At 43.2% G+C, this 23,953-nt stretch overlaps 1 protein-coding gene across 12 annotated transcripts in view; it reads right to left on the bottom strand.

Moving 5' to 3' along the window:
• The window catches only part of LOC125774820 (uncharacterized), an 82,550-nt gene that overhangs the window by 21,723 nt on the left and 36,874 nt on the right, over positions 1-23,953 (bottom strand). For all 12 annotated transcript variants that reach the window (XM_049445072.1, XM_049445083.1, XM_049445071.1 and 9 more), the window contains 8 exons: positions 21,288-21,507; positions 21,063-21,202; positions 20,870-20,994; positions 20,150-20,558; positions 19,938-20,065; positions 19,652-19,867; positions 19,418-19,568; positions 19,277-19,352 (listed from right to left, as the gene is read on the bottom strand). In XM_049445072.1, the coding sequence (XP_049301029.1) occupies positions 19,277-19,352; positions 19,418-19,568; positions 19,652-19,867; positions 19,938-20,065; positions 20,150-20,558; positions 20,870-20,994; positions 21,063-21,202; positions 21,288-21,507 (1,465 nt within the window). The remainder of the gene's footprint in view (positions 1-19,276; positions 19,353-19,417; positions 19,569-19,651; positions 19,868-19,937; positions 20,066-20,149; positions 20,559-20,869; positions 20,995-21,062; positions 21,203-21,287; positions 21,508-23,953) is intronic.

Raw genomic sequence — 23,953 nt, 5'->3', positions numbered from 1 at the left:
CTGTTATTTTACCGCCTCTGTGTGCCACTATTTGTTTACAGCAGTTGTGCACACATTTAAATGGCCGCCTCCCCTTTTCGAGCTACACATACACACGCACGCACACAGAAGCGGAAAGGGAACAACACTACATGGAAAACCTTAGAACACGCAGGCGCATACATTGCCGATTGAAATTCTTAGTTTTCGCTTCTCCAAAGATGCATGAAAAAAGAATGTTACAGTCACACCGCGCGCGACAGTGCCTGGAAAACTATTTTCATTCATTTTTTGGTTATTAGAACGATTTATCACAATTTTAATCTTCTTTTTCTATCACAAAATAAAACTGAACATGAAAGCCGTCTTCAGTACAAAAAATGCTTTTTCAGCCCCGAAACATAAGATGCAACACATATCCTTTGGCTTCACACCACACATTCCGCAACATGAAGAAAGGGGCGCAATATGCATCAGGTATGCATCACGATTTCGTACATTGCACTGTACGCAGGTGTGCATTGCAGCAGGGGTGCATCTGCGGTATCCTTTTCTTCTCTCTCTCTCTCTCTCTTTGCAATGACACCGAACATCATCACACAAAGCGTACGCGTGCACACCCACATCATTAGCACCACAAGGCACCGCACCACACACCACAAAGCACCACAATTTCCTATTGCTCTCCGTGTATGCGTGTGTGTTTCCAGCTGCTCACGCTTGCTCTTTCTTTGCTATCGTGCTCGCTTGTTTGATCCCTTCCCTTCCAAGTCGCTTCGGCTCTTATCCTTCCCGGTGCATCGAACCTGCGCTACATTCTCGTCGTTCATCGACGGCCCTACCAAGGCAGACAGACACAGTGCAGTACAAAATTCGCCGACGGACGACAGAACACGACAGTCGCACAGTCACGGGAACGCGTTCGTTGCTGTTGCGACAGCTGCTACTGAGAAACTGCCGGCCAACTTGAGGGACCGGACGACTTGAAGTTCCAATTTTCCCCGCACCGAACAAGAACGCAAAACCGAAGGACTGTACCAAGAGAGCGAAAGAGAGAGAGAGGACTAAGAAGTTTGCGTTCGTATGCGTGAGACAGCCCAGCTGGGATGGCCAGGGTTTTTCCCGTACACTTCCCGACGGAACGCCTGGCACGAGCATTATTTTTCCTTGCGAACTACATCTCCGCCGTCCATGTGTTTGTGGTTCCCGATACGTTGGAGAGAGAGAGTCTTCTCGCTGCTGTTGCACACAGCATATCTGCCCGTACCATATGCGTCGACTTTTATGTACACCCGATGTTTGCCAGACGGAGAGAACGGCGGATAGATAGAGAGACTGACACAAAGAAGCAGACGCAAAACCACTTGGAAGGTGTACACGAGATGATGATGCTGCTGCTGACGGTGACGGTGACTACCATGTGCCGTACGTGGAAGAGAGTGGATGCATGTGCCGGGTCATCGTCGGGATGCGAGCGACAACCGTATGCTGCACGTCTACGCGTCCATCCCGTTGTATACAAGGCCCCACACACACACACACAAACTCACCAAAAAGGAAACGGGCGGCTTCAACGTGTACACATTCGCAAGTCGCTACCGGTGTGTGGATGCAAGATTCGCTCAAACTAGCCACACACATTCAAGTGTCCCTTTCTTTGGATGCGAGCACAAGGATACGCCGCGATCCTGTGCATCGAGATATTTCACGCACAAACATAGATGTATATACACGACATGGGCCAGCAACAGTAGGATCCATGATGGATATGGTGTAGTGGTGCACATACCACACACATGTGCATCTTGTTTTCGTGCAAGTGTGTTGAGAAGTGTGCTTGCAGCAAAGTGTGCACGTGAGTGTTGCTCTAGTGAAAGGATGCTGCGAACGCCATCTGGCGGGACACAAGGATGTACGATGCAATGTCGTCGTCCTTCCCGACACGACGACGAGCAAAACTGCAACGTGCCATCCAGCAGCGATGAGAAGCAGGGCATGAAACATGACGACAGCGATCACTTTTTAAAGTTTTTTTTTGTCCGTGAAATAAAACACTCTCCTGTAAGTAGGAGATAATCGTGGCCTTATTTTTCTTCAATTCTTTTCTCAAACTTAATTTAAAAAAAAATTTTATCAACAACTAATATTGTAAAACATCGTTTTCATCGTTTTTCAAGATCATAAGCCAAAAAATGTTTGTTTGAGACATATAAAGGTATGCTTTAATGACAAAAACGAAGATATTCAAAAAAAATTGAAGAACCTTGATACCATTAATAAATACCTGTGCAAAAAAAAATGATGTTGTAAGTCCTCATCAAAAATAACAACTATGCAAGATTCTGTAGTATTTACAGATTCCAAGTAAAGTGAAAAGCATACTATGCGATGGTCTTGGCTCGTGAAACGATGTTCGAGAGCGAACGCCAAGTTCGTTAGTGTTATGAATATGATTCCATCAAAGCGTGAAACATAGATTCTAGTGAGATGCGCAAAAGCAAACCACAAAAAAACCATAAACCCTGTTGATCTCATAGGCAGCTAGGTTAGTAGTGTGACGTTTACTACGAATTTGTATAGCGCGCGGGCATCAAAACGAAGAACTCCAAGCAAAGATTAATTTTAACAGCTGAAAACAGACAATAATACAAAACAAAACAACATGCCACTGCTACCGTCACACAATAGGTAAGCAGAGTTGGTAACACTTGATTTTTCGTGCTTTTGTTCCCTCTCCGGAAAGTATACAAAACGAAAGATGAAAGGAAACAATTTAATAAACTCTTGCTCCATATATCGCTTCGACCAGAATGTACCAGGGAAGACACGACAAAAGCATAGCGCAACGGCGAAAAGCTACCTTCAAACTAGTGAAGATCAAGTAAAATTCCAGCCATTCCGTTAGTACGGAGTGAAAAATACAGAAGCACTTCCAACGTTAGTTACGACTTGCTGGAGAACAGAGAACTTGCCTCGTGTGTGTGTCGGGAATCAGGAATCTAATAGAAAGCGAACTAAGCAACAAACAAACAAAAAAAACCTCTCCATATCCGGTGAAAATGTACGCTTCCGGTATGGGAGGGACCCTCCGCAATGGAAATGATTGGAGCTTGCTGTACGAAAGAAGCGATTGTATGGTGCACCATCATGTCGGCGGAATTTTCCTTCCGAAGCGATCCCTTGTTAGCTGGGACTTTCACAATAGAAGCTGCATCGGTAACCGACCCGATCCAGGAACGTAGTCGGAACACGAAAAGAGCGTGCAGTGTGTGTATGCGTGTGTGCGCTGTTCTGATCCAGACATGCAGAAAATGAAAAACGAGATGATGCTACAGAATACATCCAATTTTTTCTTCTTCTTCTCTCCATCAGTATTTCAATCGATCCGGAAGAACACGGAAAAAATCGCATCCTTTTCCGTTGCTTCTGTTGCAAGAAATGCACAGCAACGGCACAACAATAAGCATGGGTCCGCAGAGTGTTTGAGGGCTGGTGCCGATCCCGTCAACATGACACGGAACGGCGGTGTATGATGTGCGCATCACTGGAACCTACACGATCCTTTCCCTTTTTCTCCCCTATATCTTCCACCATCCTCTTCAGCTTTTTCTGACAGACCAGTAGTCGAGTAAAAAATAGGATCACACACACATAGCCGTTGATGTCGAACAAGTCGATTCACAAAAATGGTTGCCAACGATCCCAAACCACAGGACCGCATCAGCGTCGGGGACTAACTCGCACCATCGCGTTTCAAGGATCTTCCGACAATGCGGTAAGAGCAGCATACACCGCAGAGTTCACAGCGAGAGCAGGCAGGTTAACTAACGAACTTGTCCGCATTTTCGGGGGATCATTCCACGTCGCCCTGACGACGCACCAACAAGGCAAACGAGGTAGGATAAGCTCGTCCCATAGTTACCAAGCACAGGAGTCACCATGCACCATGAAGATACTAAGGTGCCATACCATACTAAAAACCACCGTCACAGGTCAGTTTAATGGAGACATGGCTTTTTTTGGTGATCTTGAATATACTGTTTGAAGAGTGGTTTGAACAAAACTTTGAACAAAATAAGAATTCTAGGATTTCTTAAATAAAAATATAAATACAAAATTTAAAGAAAATAAATAGATGAAAACTGAATTTTAAACCAGAATTCTAACCAAACAAAAAAATAAGACATAACAACATGGTAGCAACATGTAGCTGCAACAATAATCTACAAATCAAGAAAGAAAACAAGAAATACATCCACGCTTCATAAAGTCTAGCAACACTGTAACCCCATCAACGTCATCACCCGACAAACAGTGCGCAGTTCAAGCGATTCCACCGCAGGTCCACCTTTCCACCAAGGCTTCCTGTTCCGGCGTCCTTCGACAGCACATCCAGAAGAAGAATGGATGTGAAACTGAGGACGGGAAAGACGTGACAAGGGCAAATCGACTTACAAATGTTGGCACCATGTTCAACGGCGTATTTATTCTACTTTTCACCAACGATACCGCGTCGCTCGTTTACCGTGCTAAACTTGCTTACTTTTATCCCTTCACTAGCTCTCTAGCTCCTTCCCACTACAACAGGTTCTTTGTTGCTGAATGCTACACCACCGAAAGTGCCAACGGTAAGCAGTGTCATACGGAGTGACAAGGCAAAAGGATATATCGAGTACCGAGCAAAAAAGCACCAAGGGACGGGGGCGGGGGGGGGGGGGGGCAGCGTGAGCTAAACTATACGGGACATAAAAGTGAGAAAGGAAACGCTATTTCCCGGGCGGTGTGGTGTCCTACCGTGTCGTTGCGCATTTGTTGCAGCAAACGTTCTCCCGAGAGCAGAAGTTCCGATGATGAGTACACAGGTGTGCACAGCGCCGGAAAGGTGCAGCAGATCCAGAGGACACCGGAGAGTGTTTGTCCCTGCAACTGTTGGGCACTGTTTTGGGGCTGGATATCGCGCTTGAAATATGTACTCTACCCAAACGAACAGTGGCAAAAAAAGGATGATGCGTTTTCTGCTGCTGTTCTAGGAGGAGTCCTTTTCATATCCCCGAATCAACCCGTGGAACCTGCAGAAAATGGTCCAAGCTTAACGGTGTATTAGTGGAAGCTTTGTGTATGTACGAAGGGCGCAAACCGTACTGGAGTGGAGAGTTCCTTATTGCCGATACTTCGAGGGGTTTGTCACGGGAGCATTAAGGCAGTCGCGCCATCGTGACTACACGAAGCAACATATATTCGGGCAATCATTTCCCCTTGTGCATTCCCTTTTGTTTTCCTCCGGACTCTAGCTTCTTTTTTTTGTGTGTACTCTCTTTTGCAACCACAAATTAAACTCCAAACAGTGAGCCAAGTGATTCTACTCAATTTTCCACTCGAAAAAGGATACACACAACCGTCACAAAACTTCCCTTCACACCTGATGAGTTTCGTGAGTTGGGACCACTTAACACACACATTAGAAAAAGAAAAGGAACGAAGGAAACTCATCCTCGGTAGCACATGCTATAATACTATCGTGCGGTGTGCTCTATAGCTCTGTGCAAATGTACACAGAAGTGGAAAATCTACTGTCTCTGGCTGCCTTTGACGTCGGTGCAAACGTGTGGAACACCGTGTGTTTTTCTGCACCCGGAATACCAAAGCACAAGTGAAGGCACACGAAACATGTACGGGGAATCGTTTCCTCTGCTCTCCTTCCACCAAAGCCCCACCATTCGACTTTCTCCAGCATTTCAATTACGTTTTTCCTTCCTTGATGTCACCCGTTCGACTTTTTCCCTTTTTTCTTCCCATTCGGGTTCTCCCAGGCTCACACACCAGGCAAGAGTATGATGTTCGTGCTGCGGAAATGATTTGAAAACGATCCCACCTGCGGTTGACTTTTATGGGCCCCACAATGTGACCTATACCGTGTCCCAACCTCTCTCTCTTTCTCTCTCTCTTTTCCATTCATTTTTTTACCGCTACTTTCCGCATCACCAACATTTTCCCTCCGATGTGATTCGATACGGATGGAGAGAATCGACGCAAGCAGCATGCTCCTCGCGTACGGTGTGTTTGCCAATGGTTCCGGGGAAATGGGAAAACCCAGTGGGGGGGCGGTCGGAGAGCAGCAGTCCTTCACAAGCGGAAAAAGGATAATATACGAACCGTGTCGTGCGTTCCGTCGTTCAAAAAAGCAACCACTTTCGAAAGGACGCTCGTAACGGGTGCATGTGTACGTATGTCTGTATGGCTGGGTAAGTGTGTGTGCGTGTGTCAATGAGCGAGAAAAGGTTTTTTGGGAAAGCTGTCTCGCTTCTTTCCTTTTCTCCATCTTTTTTCTTCTTCTTTCCACCCCCCCCCCCCCCCCCCCCTCCTCAATCTCCTCCTCTCAACACATTTGTTTCGGTATATAAACGCCGTAAAAGGAAAATGATCACCGGTCCCCGGAGGAGAGGTTCGTGTACCGGATGGGGAAAAATTTTGAATGTGTGCTGGAGCAAAATAAATAAAACAAAACTTCCACCACGGTTTCGGTGTGGGAGAGCGACGATGTTGCGGGTACACGTTGATTGAGTTGAAAGGTGTCAAGTACCTTCAGTGGAATCCAAACCTACCGATATCCCACATACGGTGCTTTACTGGAACACATTTTTCTTCAGGGTAGTTTTCACTTCGGCCACTTGTGAGTCGGAAAATCGAAGCAACAAAACAACACCCCTTCTTCTGCTTTTCCCATACCCCCCCTCCAAACGAACCGAAACGAACCCGAAAACTAACCCGTCAGAGGTTGTACAGCTCTTTCCTTTTGCTCGTTTCAGCAGACTGTTACACGAACACAGCGATACGGATATTCATACTGGCCACAACCCCGAGCACCCATACACGCGGGGGGGGTGAACGGAAATGACGATTGGAAACGGAAGCGAGTCGTGAAAATGTGGCAACACAAATTCTCGGATGGAAGATTTATTTAATGGTCTTTTAAGTTAGTGACACACAAAAGGACACCGATACTCGATTCTCCGGCTTCCTTCTTCACGACGGTAAAATGGAGGGCGAAGAAAGCGGACCGATATGCGCACACACACACACAGTGTGTTGCATGTCGAACCTGCAAGGGTGAGAAGGGGTTTATGTTTTACTTCACACCACAGCATTACACGCCCGCTTCCATCGTCTGCATGCTCGACGAAAAACTAATCTACCACAATGCCAACCAAGTGTGCAATAAGTGACAAAGCGACAAGTTGTTGACCGTATATCGTGCACACACACACAAGCGCATGCAACCATACGCAAATGTCTTTCACGTTGTGGTGCAAGTTTTGCCATCGCCAGTGCAAATTATGTTGCCTTTTGCCATTTTCGCTTTTCACACTCGGCCAAAAACCACTAACTGGACGCTGGTGGGTTTCGGCTCGGTTACTACTCATTCGCCAGCAAAGCTTTTCTGGTTCTTCGCTACTCCTTCCTCCCCCCACTCGTGTGCTAGCTATGCGCAGCAGTCTCCCATTACAGGACCTTCATTAGCAGTGTCAACGTTGAAACACGACATATCCATGTTGGCAGTGGGGGGGGGGGGGGGGGGGGAGGGGGGGGGGGGGCGGAACCAGCAAGCACAAGTGCCGTCGTGCTGTAGCATAATTCTTTCTCCTTCCGGAAAACTACTACCGTACGCTACCCGAACAGTGCCCGATGGTAAAATAAATTGTTTGAGAAGCAATTAGTGTTGCACTTCGAGCAGCGTGTTAGAGTTTTAACAGTGTGTCTTGCGCAAAAAGATGTTTTGAAACATATTTTTTTGCAATAAACAAACACAAAACTTGTTCTTTTCAGAAAATTTATCCAAAAGCATAAACAGCCGAAATAAAATGCTGCTATAATATATTTATTATTATTAATAGATGATGAACATTGAACCAAAAATGTGAATAATACCGTATTGTTTCAAATTAGTATCATCACCGAAGATAACAAGCTTCACAGCTTCACACCTACCCTTTTCCAACACGAACCAACCCCCCCACACGCACACAGAAATGTGAACTCCACCGACCTTTTTTGCGGATTATATCACCACCGCTGTGTGTGCCATTTGAACCCTATTTATGCATCCGAAAGTTGCTTCACCACTTAACCCAATCAAACAGCAGCACACACAGCTCGTTGACAGCGATTTTTCCCCCATTTTCATGAATTCATTCAAAAGCCTCCAAACGATCCTCTACCTTCTCATCCACCCCCCATTCTTTCCCCCCACTGGACAAACAGCCCATTTTCCAGCATCGAAAAGATTTCGGAGCAATAATAATAATCGCATTCCGGTTAAAAGTGCACAACCCGATGATCGTTGCCTGGTGACTGGAATCGGGGTCGGTGTGTGTTGACGTACGGTGACGGAAACACGACACTGCCACCACCCACAACTCCCCGAGACAGCATAAACGCAGACTAATTGGAATATTCACCCCCAAAATGGTACGATTATTTTATGACCACAGTGCCACTCATTACTATACGCACCCAATACTTCCATCCACCTTCATTCTACTCAGGGATATTAACGCTGGGTGGTATTAAGCGGGTGGTGATGGTGAAGATTCGTCCAAAATTCCATACTCTCGTTGGTGATGTTCATTTTTGGAGATATCTGTTGCTGCATTGTTTACAACCGTACCTCACAACAAAAGCTTATCGATCTGTTTTTTTTCTCTCTCGCTACATGACACCACCCTTTGTTTGTGCAGATTTGCAATTAAATTGTTGATAGAGATTACGCATACATTTACATATGGATAGTGGTTACCCAACGATATCGATGCACAATGCACAATCCATATCGAGGTGGTGCAATTGCTGGAATGTTGAAATCACTTTCATTTTTGGTATTCAAGCAATTATGATCATTATGTTTGTAAGTGGTAAAACGATATGAATATATTAGTGACCAATCGTTGCTTACACTATGTCAAACAACAACCCATTAATAAAACATTATTGACCTTTTAATGTTCTAGAAACGCCTAAAGGTAGGCAAACCGCAACACACCAAATTATCAATGAGACCAAATGATATATTATCAACCTGTTTGGCATCTCAATTTCAGTCTGCTGAGCTGTAATAATTTAAATCGAATTTTACACTTTGTAAGCAAATTGTCAACATTCGTGCATTACATTCAATATACAGTGCCAAATTCAATCCACAACATGATATTTCCCGGCCGTCTAATGTTGTAGCTAACAAATTAAGGGTATTATCTTTTAATGGACCCTCATCTTCACCTCCACTATCGCCATCCACTGCGAAGTGAAATGTAAACCGACGGAATTAACAGTGCGCCACTGTCTCCACCAAACCTTTACAAACGACACACTTGGGAGCAATTTTTCCCTCCCATTCGGAAACCGGTACTCAAGCCGAACAAGCAAAACTTTATCCGAGAGCCTGTGGCACAGCTTCCCGTAATGGTCATAGCGCACTACACACTGTAATCTCGATGTAAACAGTGTCCTGCGGGAAGAAATAGGAAACGGCAAATGCTAACCTCTGCTCCGGTACGACGCACGGTACAGCTCTAAACAGTTCAGGCAACTAACAACTTTGCCGAACAATGTTTCAATTTAGTCAACAGCCATATTATACACTGTCACACTTTTCCTGTCGCGATCAGAGCTTGAAGCAACGTGCGGACACAGATACTTCGTGCTGTATGCTTCATCCACCAGCAAACACCCAATGCCAATAAGTGGACAAATGAAGTTTGTTTCTTTTCACCAGTTCTTTGTCGTCGGAAAATCTCCTTCCTGGCCAGGGTAGAAGAAAGGATAAGACAACTCGTAAAGTGAATAAAATAGGACAGGCGGAATAATGTGTAGAGAGATGGAACGGAAGACCATGAAGCGAAATATAACAATGCGGGTCTTAGGAAGCGCAACATAAATTCCTCAACAAGAAAACTCCTACAACTATCCAAATAACGTTATTTGAGTTTATTAATCTGTGTATATACCGTTGTTTCTGTACCGATAATATCCCTTTCTAGAATCATTTTGTGCTTAAAACAAATATTGTTTTCTACGAGATTCGAACCTAAGATATACTGAGATACAATCTGCTACGGCAGTTCAAGTACAAGTAGAGTGGAGTGGAGAGTTATTTTACTTGAATCTTAGAACTGAGAAAATTGAACTAAATTTAAATGGTTTCAATTTAACATTCTACTATCAATTACTCAATAATTTAGAACACATTTCAACAACTATTGATCATTTTGGTATATTCGTTCGTTTGCTTCGATATGAAGACGCCACAAGGACACAAAGTCTTCACACATTCACAACGAGCTCGGGATAAAAGCACTTTGCCTTGCCAGCCTTAGTTGCTATTTTCCACTTATCGATTCTCTGGCATTATTTTCCACGTTCATACATGTACCTTCCCTTCAGCGTATGGAGACGTTCTACTCTTTATTGAACTTATGTCCTAAAGGTCTTCTATATCTCCTCCCAATTCCCATCCAACGCTGTCCTCTTCCTTGCGACGTGTCTTATGTCGATTGCGTCGCCTAATTGAATCGACGACGATTGTTTCCCTCTATGTGTGACGTGTTTCGGTCACACATTGCTACTTAGTAATGCGTTCGAGTCGGGTCTCCCCTGTTGGTCTTTGGGCTTATCACCTTAAGCTCCCCTTCAAATACGCCAAGCGCAAATCACTTCCTTCTGCCCTGCATGCGTACTCGAACAGAAATGGCTCATTGGCAAGATTGAGGTTACGGTAACGTGCACACACTCACACACTCGTATACACACGGGATCTGGGGGTCGACGACTACAAACACTTGCCAGAATGTCCATCGACGTTCCACCGGTCAATGTTTGCCGAAGGATAAAGCAGCACACGAAACATGTACGATAACGACATCGTCTGCTCGTTGCGGTGTAGAAGAACCGAGCACCCCGGACAACCATTGTACATCGTGTATCGTAACGAGGTCCAACAGGACAGAGCATCCGACACTGCAGCAAGGACAGCACCGCAGAAGCACTGCACATAAATGGATCGAACGTCGATGATGCGAGACGGAAAAACGTCCGAGAGCACACACACACACCAGGTGGTGTGAGGATATTGTCGTTGTCGATAGCATCTTTGGTCGCTGATCCTGGTCAACACTTGGCCAGGGGACACACTCTTATCGCACGTTTAGCCTTTCACTTGATTGGAACACGTCCGGTTGCTCTCTGGTTCTTTCTGGTCGCATCCTTTGCTCTGCTACTCTCGTGTGTCTCCTCCTGCCCCGTGCAACCCGGTGTGACCAAATTGAGTTAAATGTTTCAGTTCATAAGCCAGTCGCATTATGTCGGATCAAATCAAGCGCAAATGACTCCCACCCACTCGGAAAACTACGGTAAAATGGCCGGGTGAATGGATCAATACCGCTTTTGGGTGATCATACGCTTCTTCGAGCGCTAGCAGCTTTCATGTGGAAGGGTTTTACAGGACTGGTAGAACGATTCATATCGATTTTCGAACGATAAGCATCACCTCTCACTGTAACACACATGTCATCCTTAATCTGAAGCCAACCACTACTGGCAACTGGCATGTTTAACAGATCACGATTGTGATAAAGTTAATACTATCGTAAAGAAAATAGTTTTTTTGTTAAATGACCAAAAAATAATGCAAACAGTTGCTGTAGAAATGATTATCAGTTTTACATTTTATGTCTAAATCAAGTATTTAAGCGTATATCTATCTTTACGTAGCTCTGGACACACAAAACAGAACTTCAAATCGGAATAGATGAGTTGTTTACATAAATCATTAAAAACCATAGTGTTTTAGTACGAATTGGAAAAAAAACACTCCATCCATGGATGATCAATATCTTCTTTTAGCCACTTTTAACTGGCTTTCAGAACACTAGAAGCTGTGGAAAATGTGAATAATTGAAAAAAAAACGAAGAGATAGAACTGCACGACACACTTTGTTCGTGTCCTGTTTCGGGGGCACACTTGAGAACGATCGATACGCAAACATGACAGCAGAACAAACTTTCCATTAGAGGTTTGAGAATCACTGGAACTGACGGTGGAGTGTTTTGCTTCATCCTCTGATCGGGAAGATTTGTTTTTTTTCATGCTTTTTTATTTGGCTACTGGCTTTGAACAATCGAGAGGTCGCGTTACGAAGAGACGAGTAGCATTTTTTGGTTCTGTTTTTGATAGGATTGTTGGGTATCAAATTTTTCAGCTTCCAGCTCTACAGCGTTTCAAACGTCACTAGGAGCCTTTACGGGGTTCATCAACAGCAAACACCCACGCAATTCTCTTTGCGTTCTGGTTCAGGAATATTCCAGTTTTTGCGCACGCACCATGACAACCGAATGTCACGTTGGGCGGAGATCGATGGTACCAGATTTTGGTGGAAAATGCCACGGTTCAGATGACGACTTCCGGAAAATGGTCAAATTGGTACTAGATGGTCGACAACCACCTGCCAAGCGGAGAGGACACACATGCAGTTGCATCAACTTGATTGCTAAGTTCTTAGAACTGCTTCGTATAAACATATAAACCACAATTCAAGTGAACTATACAGTATGTAAATATTAAATATAACTTTTAATATTCAAAAAGTCATCCATTTATGGATAATCGCGAATATTGGAGCAATATTTAAAAAAAACTGTAAGGACATCTAACACTATGATTTTGGTGTTCGAGTAGTGATAATCCGCACGAGACTAGCAAAAGCAACGAGATCACACCACTATGAGAACGATTTCTTTTTTATTAACACGCAGCACTAGCCTCGAATATGGACGTGTTTTTGGAGGTGTTTTTTACGGATAGACAGTGGCAACTCAATCTAACGATGTACGGAAGTGCAATGTCTACCAACGTCCGTTAGAATTCCTATTAAACCTTTGTTGTCCGAATGGGTTTTCGAGAGCTTTACATACAAATATTCAAAATGGTAGGAAAAAAAATTGACGTCATTCAAATTGTAATTTATATTTGAGAAAAAATTTCATAAGTTGAACTAATATCAACTATTTAATTTTTGTTTTATTTTAAATAAAATTAGTTTTGTTTTGTTAATATAGACATTCAAAAACATATAATAACTATTCCGCTACACCTTACACAAGTGCATAATATCCAACCACATCTTGTTGTACAAAAGCTCGTTGAGTAAATAAAATAAAGCTACCGTAATAAATTGAACTATTCAACGCGTGTTTCACTACGTTGAAGGACAGTAGCAACCAACTACCTGGATATCCTTTTCTATATGAATTGATAAACGAACTGAAACTACACACGGTAGCACGACAGCTAGTTTGAACTGTTTCTATTAATACAGAAAGATTTATCTATTTGTCCTGAAACCAATAGCAACACTTTTTGCATCCCGCTTGCATCCCGTCTATAGAGACAGGGTTAAATCAACCAAGCGTTCTCTATGCTCCATACAACAAACACAGTAGATATGCCACTTGTACATCAAAACGTGCAGATGCAAGCAAACCAAATCTAATTAAATCGCTTGATTTGATTACCTATTGTTACGGTTATGGCGATATGTGTAATGCTTCATGTCGAGAGGTGCTAGAGAAGAGTTGAAGTATTGAGAATGCTTTATGCTTTATTGGTTGGGATTTCTTTTCGAAGGCCATCTGACTTCTTTGTGCGATGCCAATGTCAATTGATTTGCTATCTTTCACATGCATAATTCAACACAAATTGAAATTACAATTCAAAGCACAACATACGAAATTTCTAAACGTATATTGTTTTTTTTTAATGATTTTTATATAAGGAGTTAACAACATGTAGATTTAGTAGGAATCCAGAACAATGATTAATTATATGAAGCAAAAAGTTAATAAAAAAAAGAACAACTAAAATGTTATACTTGCATCTAAACATCATCTCGAGTCATCTAACAACGTTTCGCAAAAAACCACTATCGTAACTAATACTTGAGCACCCGCACAATTTCCGGAAGTGAACAAGTGCCAACATTTTTTAAGTTTCTCAAAACATTGCCACATTCTATTGCCTCACTCTTTGCGGTTCATTCCCCTACACGCCCACAGGCTTTCTATTCTCACGGTAAGGAATGTTGAGCAATGCCCATCCCTGCTCGAGCATATTTGCCAACTTACCCCACTTTTACCCCCACCCGGATAGTCCGGTGGTCGGAGAAGAATTCCGACTTGGTTTCAAAGGTTTTCACACCTCAGTCGACCTGTGCACAATATGGGTTTTGCTTAACATAACCGGAAGAACTCACTTTCTTGCCTCTGCCGAAAGGTGGAAGATGATGGTCGTTTACACATTCTTAGCGAAAATGAGATTGTTTGTCGGAGGGATTCTAACGCTTGTGCGCCACTTGGTAAATGTTTTAAAATCCTTCCATTTCCAGTATGCGTGAAAGGGATTACCTAACGAATGGAGCAGAAGGGAGTCATGTCCGTGTTTGGTGCTGGAGTGATATAACGGACTGCTAGGGAAGATAATCATCGGCAATTAAATAGCATTGCGTTGTGAAAGAGATTCTTGGATGAAGACACTACGATTAAGATTGGTAGAATAATTTCCTTCTCATGGAGCACCTTTTAGTTCGGTGCTATTCGAAATTATATGACTGTACTATGAGCATTTTAACCACACGATAAAGTATAAATAAATTATTTATTATACATTACAAACTATTTATAATAACAATATGTAAAAAGTGAACGAGAATGGTATAAAGATTGGCACAAGAATAGGTTGAATACGTAATCTAATAATTAATTCAGTTTTGCATTCAATTTTGCTAATGTAAACACGAATAATTATACTGATTTGAAATTGTTATCCTATTCTTTTGATCATCATCATCTACCTGTGCTGGTGGCTAATAATCCCTCTGCCGTTGATAAACCTCACAGGCCGATAATAACCAGGCAAAATAAGATGACCAACATCATTGCCTCCATACGGACGCGCGCCAGAAATTCGATGAAAATGTTCCCCATCGAAGCAATATCTAGATCGCGTGTATACTGGCGACCACCGCGCCTTGATCAGCACTAATACCCGCTTGCCTCGTCGTGCACTAAAGTGATTACTGCCGCGTGAACGATAATCAAAGCCAATAAAATACACCAAAGCGCAGATAATCACTACACGAAGGGGAGGCGAACGCTAACATCGGTCCCGGTACCGAGGGGGAAAAATTGATCCAAAAAAGAGCGAAATCACTGGCAGGCACAAAGAAGCGTCCAACTCATACGGTGTGTACTTCTCTCCGTATGCCGTGTGGAAGAACACTTGATCCGGCTACGGTAATGTGTGCCGGGTTTATCGGTAAGACCACCGTACTATCCAGCCAACAGTCAGCTTTCCACACGATTTTCAAAAGCGCTCGAATGATTTTTGGATGAACACATTTGTGTGTTAGTTTTGGAGGAGTGTGAAAAGACAGGGGAGTTCTCAACATAACTCATCAACTGTGTGTGCATGTGTGTAAGGGGTTTACGTGATGAGCGTGTATAGGGAACACTAATCAGGATACTCGGTTGGCTTGATTTCATTAGCTTCGTGTTGGGCGGTTTGGGCAAAAATCAATGTTAATTTTATTTCGATGACGCAGACACACATTTTCACTACTGTTAGTTGACAGAATAGAGCTAGTAAACTTGAGGGAAATTTTATTTACATCAAATAAACTACAGGAAACTCTCTGTAACAAAAGTTTGCATTTATCCTCAGTTGAACATACACAAATTCTTTCAAAAGCCATAAAATAAATAACTCCGTAAAAGCCTTGAGCAACACATGACTCAAGCACACCACATGTGTCCACATTAGGCTTTGCTTTCATTTTTACCAACAGCCTGTCATTTCAACACGCCGTGTAAATGGCTCCCTACTAAATGTTCGAATACATTCCCTTAAGTTACAACCAGACACACCGACCGAAATTCAAACTTTCACCCTCCCAATAACAACAGCTGCCCGCTTTCCCACTTTGCTGAGGCCCAGAGAAAAGTTTGCTGCTTAAAAGAAATATCCCTTTCCAACCAAACCAGCCCAGGCAGTGAAACGAGCGTTACTCTATGGAAGATGAAGTGAAAATAAATGCACGGCTAATAACCACCATCGTGCGGTGCGTATCCTACAGCAACAAAACATCCGACTTTTCACGCCCGTATCATCCCTCCCGTTTGTCTTATTAGTTTCTCTTCATTTTTCCGAAGGCATACACCGGCACACCAAAGATGGATTGGGTGGTAAGTGACTCAACGACCAGGAACGAGAAGATTGAGATCGAGAAAAGATACTGAACGTTCAGGCAGCACCTAAATGGTCATCTCAGACGTACATGCCCCGTCTCGGTGGTAGCGTATCTTGCTGGTGGTGTTTCTCCCTTTCGGTTCGAATGCGTCTCATCTTCCGGTTGCGAATCACCACACAAACACATGAAACGTAACAAATTATTCACTAAACATTCCCCCTAAACATTACCTTTTTAACACATTTACCGCTGCACCCGCCCGCAACATCCCGACCGCAGCCGGTAGGCAGTGAGCCAACAACAGTTTTCCAACAATCTCGTCCTCTTCCGCCCATGCCGGAGCGTATTTCGAGAAGGACGATTTTGGTGAAATATTTATCCACACCAACTTCTTCCATGTCGCACACGGTCGTTTCGACAGTGTCTCGGTAATGCTGCCAAACGGCTACGTTTTATGGCTCGCTTCTCGCATCGTTTGCCAGAAGATTTGTGGACCTGGTTCTATCCACCACCGCCCACATCATATATGCCCCGAACGAGAATGGCACACTGCGTATTCTCTCACATTCATGGTACGGTTCCGGTGGTGGTATTTTGCTAAATTTATACGAACGATGGCAGATGCCGAAGAGAAATGTCTTTTGCTACTCAATCTACAGCGCTTGTAATATGTTTGGTATCCAACTAATCCTTTTTGATAGCAATTGGGTTAGGAAATAGCTTCTCATAATCCGATAAGATGATTGCTATGATGATTGCATAATACCCAACGGACAATGGCGTGATAGTACTAGCCGTTGAACATGTTTTATCTATACACTTAGTTGCCAAACACTTTGGAAACTTATTACCAGTGTTTTATTGTCCACCGAAATAGTTACCGTTTTACTGCGCATTCTTAAACAGTATTATCTCCTCAACTAGCTAATAAACAACTATAACAAAACATATATTTTAACGTTAATTTGTCAGTATTTTATCTTCGGCACCACGCCGGAAATTTCAATTCCCATTTGTCGTATCAACACCCTCTCGTATTTCAATGTAAACGCTTTTGAGGTGTGGCGACGTTCTCATGAATTATAAACTTCGCCCCTAACAAACAGCGTGCGCAATCTGCACAAATTAGTTCATGTTTTTCCTGCTAGTCAAAACCATCGGTAATCGATCTTTCTTTTCCGTGGCCAAAGGGAAAAAGGGGAAGCAACAATAATAGCTAAAAAAAACTTGAACTCGAAACGAAACCAAACCACCCCAAACCGGGCTGGAACAACCCACTCTGCGCCTTAAGGATTGCCATAAGGTTGAAAATCCGAAAAGTTATACACCTTTTTTTTTGCAATCCAACAACGACGTGGTTCGTGTACTCTCTTTCTCGATTCACTTTGTGAGGCTATTTCATTTACACTTGCATTTATCCCCCCCGTGCGTGTGTTTGTGTGCGCATTTGACCACGGGAAGCTATGTATTTATGCTTTGTTTGTTTAGCTCAAAGAAACCATCAAACGGATACGGATGACGATACGACTACTCGTCCCTTTACATACCGCGCGCATCATACCTCTTCTGCTTTTCTCGTATTACCGCACCCGAGAGCGCAATGTATACCAAAGCAGCGACACCTCGCACCCCTTAACCACCGAAAAACCGGGAGAAAATGCGCTAAAGCGCCCTCGTTTATCCGATTTCGTGTTGTGGTTTTTCTTACCAATTTATGGTAATTTGTACACTCTTTTCGGAGTAATTTGCGCAGACTCTTGTCTTTCCCCTAAACTGTCTTTCGCGAGATAGGGGGTAAATTGATGAGGATGACGACTCATACAAGCACACAAAGCGGTACCCTCCGTCACTGATCGCACATACAGATGGTGGTGGCACGTGTGCACACACACACACGCATACACATCCTGTTACGGTTGTATCCCCACGGTAAGCGAAACGGCGAAGACAGACAGTGCCCGTCAACCGTGCACCATCATCAAAGAGAGAACAAGAAACAGAGGCTTTTGCGAAAGGATGAACGAACACCAGCTACAGCAGAGATTGTGCAGGGAATGAAGAGGAAGTTGTAGTTGAACCGTCGTGTGGACACACATGCGCATTCGAAAGGTGAGCAGCACCACGTTCGAGCAAAGGATACACGGTTTCGGTCGGGCAGACGGGCAGCGGATATCCTCCATCGAGTGCAGTGCAAACGCGGTTCGAACAAAAACAAACAATGCTACCGTCGGCTCCGTGTGTTTGCAGGCAGAAGGCAAACGGATAACACCAATGCGCACGCTTGCACTTCGGTGCGGTCCTTCGAACCAACCACCCCCTGCCGCAGGACATCAACGAAACCGCAGAGCGGCGCATCGATGGATGTGTTGCTTTCCGGCTATGTACTGCCGTTGCAAAGTGTCAAGGAGTAAGATGCGTTTGTTGAACGAAACGACCATTCCGAACAACGGAAAACTGCAAACAACACTTCCACTTCGAGGTGTTTGCCTGCAGTAAGGTACGTCAGGACGATACAAGTGGCGCCATCGTGTGAGAACGAAGGTTGTGTTCGCCATGTTTATTGTGGACACGATCCATCTTGCAATCTATGCGAACGGGATACGGTTTAAAGGCGGACTAGAATGTATTGCACACAAATTCGTATACAACTCTCACAGGAAGCTCGGGGTTAGAGAAAGTTTTGGACAAGATTTACTTTAAATTGTTGGTTAATTTCAGATTAACTTAAGATTTATCAGTACTTAATCAAAAATGATTTCTACGATTGTGATTTCATCGAGTTTATTCGTAAAACTTCTCATTATGGTAACACCTCTACTTTGCTTCACCTTTGACTTTTGACCCAAGGAATTTGATATGAAATTTTGGACAGAAGTACGATAATCATTCTGTGTGTCACCCTTGCATAAATCGGAATTGGTTTGCAAGGCCTCGATGGTGGGCTTGTAATACTATAATAACATATTTATATAATAACTCTTAACCATACAGTATAAAGTACTTACATGCATCCCGCTTATCGTTTGCGACCTTCGGTGAACAATTTTTCTTGTTCGGTGCCGAACGAAGTCCTCCTTGAGACTGAAAAGACATTTAACAGTGTTAAAATTAGGGTTTCCGTCCACGCTAGCAACTATTCATCTTACATTCTTGATCGCCTTATCAGACCGCTCCCCGCTCGGTAGACGCGCCACCGATACTTCCGGGCTATCCTCAGGTGGTGGTGGTTGAGCAACCCAATTGTATTCTCGCTTTTCAATTGCCACTCCGAACCGATCGTACTCGGCCGATTGTTGCCTGTGGTTAGAGATAAGATATTTGCAACCGTGAATAAAACTCTTCTCGTTTCGTTCGCATTGTTTCATCGCTGTTTCGTTTACCTTAAACTTTCATAACAGTCCAGGCATACCACTGCGTAATCACCGTTCTCCAGCAGTATGCCATCACACTTTCGGTTAGCTACGAACGGGTACTCCCGTATCGGTAACGCCCGGACACGCTTCCGGTACGTCGTTATGCCGCAAAGATGGCAACAGTAATCGTGAAAGTTGTACTCACGCTCACTCGGTGGAGGAATATTACTTTGCGCCTCGTACCTGAAGTCAAAAAAGAACGTGATTTGTTAGAGGAACGGTACGAAATGTAGCATCCATCGAATACACTTACTTTCGCCACTGGTTCAGCAGTGAGTGATAACAGAATGTACAGACCAGCGCCGAACTGTCACCGCGCAACTGCTCAGCATTGTGCGGTGACTTGTGCTGTAACAGGAACGGAAAGTAAGGCCGAGATCCCTACAAATAGAAAAAAAAACAATACATTATGATGAATTTCTGCAACTGTCGAATGATTCATTTCGCACAGATTGCACTCATTACCTCCTTGTTGGCATACAGTAACCGGGCAAAGCTCAGTTCCGAATGTAACCCGCAGATGAAACAGTACACGGAGGTACTTGGAACGGTAGAAGCCGGTGTGGACGGTGGCGTACCACCGACGCTAGATTGTGGCCGTACAAGACTTCCACCACCTGGTGATATTGAAGCCGAATTTGGCGTTGGCGAAGGGATAATGTACTTCCGGTGCTCGAGCGGTACACGCTGGGCATCCATCGTTTCCCACTGGATCGTTAGCTTGTCGACACAGTTCTTGCACGCCAACACACGGCTCTGATCGTTGCTTCCCTTGAGACAGGGAAAGTGCATCGCATGCGAGTTCATATGCTCGGCACTAGTGGACAGATATTCCATCGATGTGGCGGGGAACGTATTCTTACAAATGGTACATCTAAAAATAAATTGAAAGAAACAATAAATATAATATTACCATTTTTATACGTGGTCCTATTCTAAATTGGCGCGTTCCGAAGATAATGGCGGTAACAAATGAAGAATAAATTGAAGAAAATCTTTGATATTGAAGTATAAGTTGCTTAATACGTCAGCGTAGTTGCATCTGTCTAACTATTTGTTTTTTATACCTCTATCTAAAAAAAAGAAGCTTTCTCTTATCTACTGTTTCTCTGTTCTAATTCTAATGCCATTTCCGCACTATTATCAATGTCTGTTCGGTCCATGCGGCTTATCGCCTGTACTTACTGATGACCGTGGCCGTTTTCTACTGGCCCTTGAAGGTGAGGTGGTGTATTTGGTCTTGAATCTCTTCGACTGCCCTTCTGGTCCCGCAGCGGTCCCCCAGATAGAGCGGAGGCAAATTCATAAGGCTAAAAATAAACGAAACAATCATCCCGTTACTAGTGTTAACCATTGACCATACCGGCAAATAACTCACCTTATATCGTACAACCTCATTTATCACACTAGACGTCATTTTCGTCGGAGACGGATAACGTTCGTCCACATTGCTAACAGTGCCGCCCTCCGCCCGGTGGGCGTTTTTCTTATTGCACGTGGAACATATTTGCACCATCCCTGTAAACAGATGTAAACAGAACAGAACACCTCGTTAGACAAGCGAACCATTTCCGGACCATGGGCATGTATTGCAAATGCTTACCCTGTGGACTTATTGGACTAGCATTGGTCGGTGCTTTCAGGGACTTGATGAACGGAAAGTATGGTTCCCGTTCCGCATTCGGGCAGCAGTACACTAAGCGTAGTTGCGAGGACGGCGTATCGGTACCGCAAGTGTAGCACACGAACGTAGCCGACCGTTCCTGAGTGTTTTGGCGTTTCCGGATCTGATACTTCCGCTGAGCCTCGGGTATTGAACGAATCTGTTTGATGAAAAAGAAGCAAAGGAGAAAATAATTAAATGGTTGGAATATTTTAACGATGCATACATATAAAACCATTGCACCGTGTACATAATTATAGATTGGGTTCAGTTGGGTGGGTTGAGTTTTCGGTGATGACGCACCATCGTTGAAACACTTTTGTAATATGATTTAATCAATATTGTTACTCGATGATATCAGCGATCTCGTATCGCAGGTAACTGTCAAACGTGAATCTTTCCCCCCAATGTGCAGAACGGGTCCTTCTATCAACGTTTACAAGTGCGTCATCATACGATACAGAAAAGAGGAATCCCATTTGACAAATGTTCCTCCCCTTCCAGTAAGGTGGGAACTGTGGAATTTCCTGTTTTAAAGGCGTTGGTTCATTATTTAAAGATAATGTAACTTGATTTACAATTTAATTACAACCAATCGAGCAAATAAATCCTCACAATGTTATCGCGACTGTTTGTGAGGAGATCGAAAGAACACCAAAAAGTAACGTCAAACCGAAACAAACCCGACACCGTGGTAGACAAAATTCCATCATCATGTTTCCGGTATGTTGTGTCTCAGTAAAGCTGATAAAGCATTAGATGAAATATTTATTCGGTACAAAAAAATACCTGAACCTCTATCGACTATAGGTACGGCCGGGTTTACCAGCTCTATTGGCTGAGTAATTACAAAACGGAACGCATCATGGAACAATTCGCAATCGAAGCGAAACACAGCGCGCTGAACTGTTTCGTTTAACTTATCGTGGAAAAAACTGTTATAAATTAATTATATTGCTTTCGTTATTCGTCATGATAACGGCGATTTCGTGTGCATCGACGGTGGGACACACAACCTCCACTGCTCGGTGTACAACACCTGTTATGCCATGCGATTTTTCCTTTTGGTTCGAATCGAACTTTGTGAAAATTTTGCACAATGTATCACAAGTTCCAATATATTCGTGACTTATTTTTAGTTTCTACCAACAATGTAGGGACAGGCTATTAACAAAATGTAACAAAATACGATTGACGATTTTGGAAACGATGTGCGGTGTAATTGCTTCTTTGTTGGAAGAATAAAATATACCTATCGTGTAAGTATCTGAAAATTTAAATTTAAAGTTTGAAAATTTGTTAACATTATCTACATAAAACATTTATCGTTATTACTTGCTTTAGAAATGGCTTTAAAACATGTCAAAACTAAAATCAATCATTCACAAAATAAAGCAATCGTTTTTTTCAAACCCATCACAATCATATCATAATTAACGAATGAAAATTGCGACACTAGTATTTTTCGCATTCGCCCCCAAAACAAACCTGATGTCATGTCTGGCCACCGCACACGATAAACAAAGTGTATTCTTTGCCATGGGTACTTCCTTCTTATGAATACACCATTGCCTTTCGCTTAAGATAAGATTTGATGTGGTCGCTTCATATGTGTCATCATTCCGACAGTAATGCGTCTTGTGCCACCTCCCCCGAAAGTTGTTGTGGGGATATGGAAAAAGAGCAAATATACAAATCTGACAAACGGAGCACAAAAAAACCCCTCAACGCAACCCTTTTTTTATCAGTATCAAACCGAAGCTGATGAACCACGAAACCGGTGGCACGAGAAATTTGTAAAATCATTGTTCAACCACCCCTCGTCCTTCCCCCTTAATTTCCTGTTCCTTCGCCTTAGTTAGTAAATGTTCAGATTTGAACAAATGGTTTTGCTGTTGTTGTTGGATTTTGCCAATTTAAACCGGCTCGCACGAAAGAAACCCCTCCCGCTAGACAGGCAAAAGGGGGAAGAGAGGAGTTGGCCGGTTGTAAGGGTAGCAGGAAAAACAAAACACACGGGTTGATTAAGCGGTTGGTAAGAAATATCGCACTAAGTCTTGCTGATAAGACGACACTAAAGCAAATCACGAAATCAAACCGGACGTAGCCGGACAGACTGTTTATCAGGGCAGAAAGCGTGTGAGTGGAGAAGGTGTTATGGAAACGGCTAAACCCTTCGGTACAAGCGGCTGAACAAATATGGCATCGATGATAAGCGACTTATGGGCGGTAGAGCTAAGAAACTGAATGCAACTGATGCATGTTATGATGAAACTTTGATAGATTGAAATAATTTTTTTATCTTAAATTTGAATAGTGATGCAAATTACAGATCAAACTCTTTATATTTCACTTTAAGTTATATATAATCCAAAAATGCGTTCAGCTTTTTTTTATTCATAAAGAACGGCCTGGCCGTATTGCTATGTGTTCAGCTTTATTAGTTAAATATTTCAAAAAATATATGTATATTGCATATCTTCAGGCGCATATATCCTTGCACGTAATTATGTGCAAAGCAATCGAGAGAATGATACATATGTATTTTATCCTTTTTAAACTAGTTGTTAAAACTTATTAAAAAAAGTATTAAGTTAAAAAGTTAA

Source organism: Anopheles funestus, chromosome 2RL (assembly GCF_943734845.2).
Source record: "Anopheles funestus chromosome 2RL, idAnoFuneDA-416_04, whole genome shotgun sequence".
Taxonomy (NCBI): domain Eukaryota; kingdom Metazoa; phylum Arthropoda; class Insecta; order Diptera; family Culicidae; genus Anopheles; species Anopheles funestus.
The sequence above is the reverse complement of the archived record's forward strand: the minus strand, read 5'-3'. Positions and strand labels throughout refer to the sequence as shown.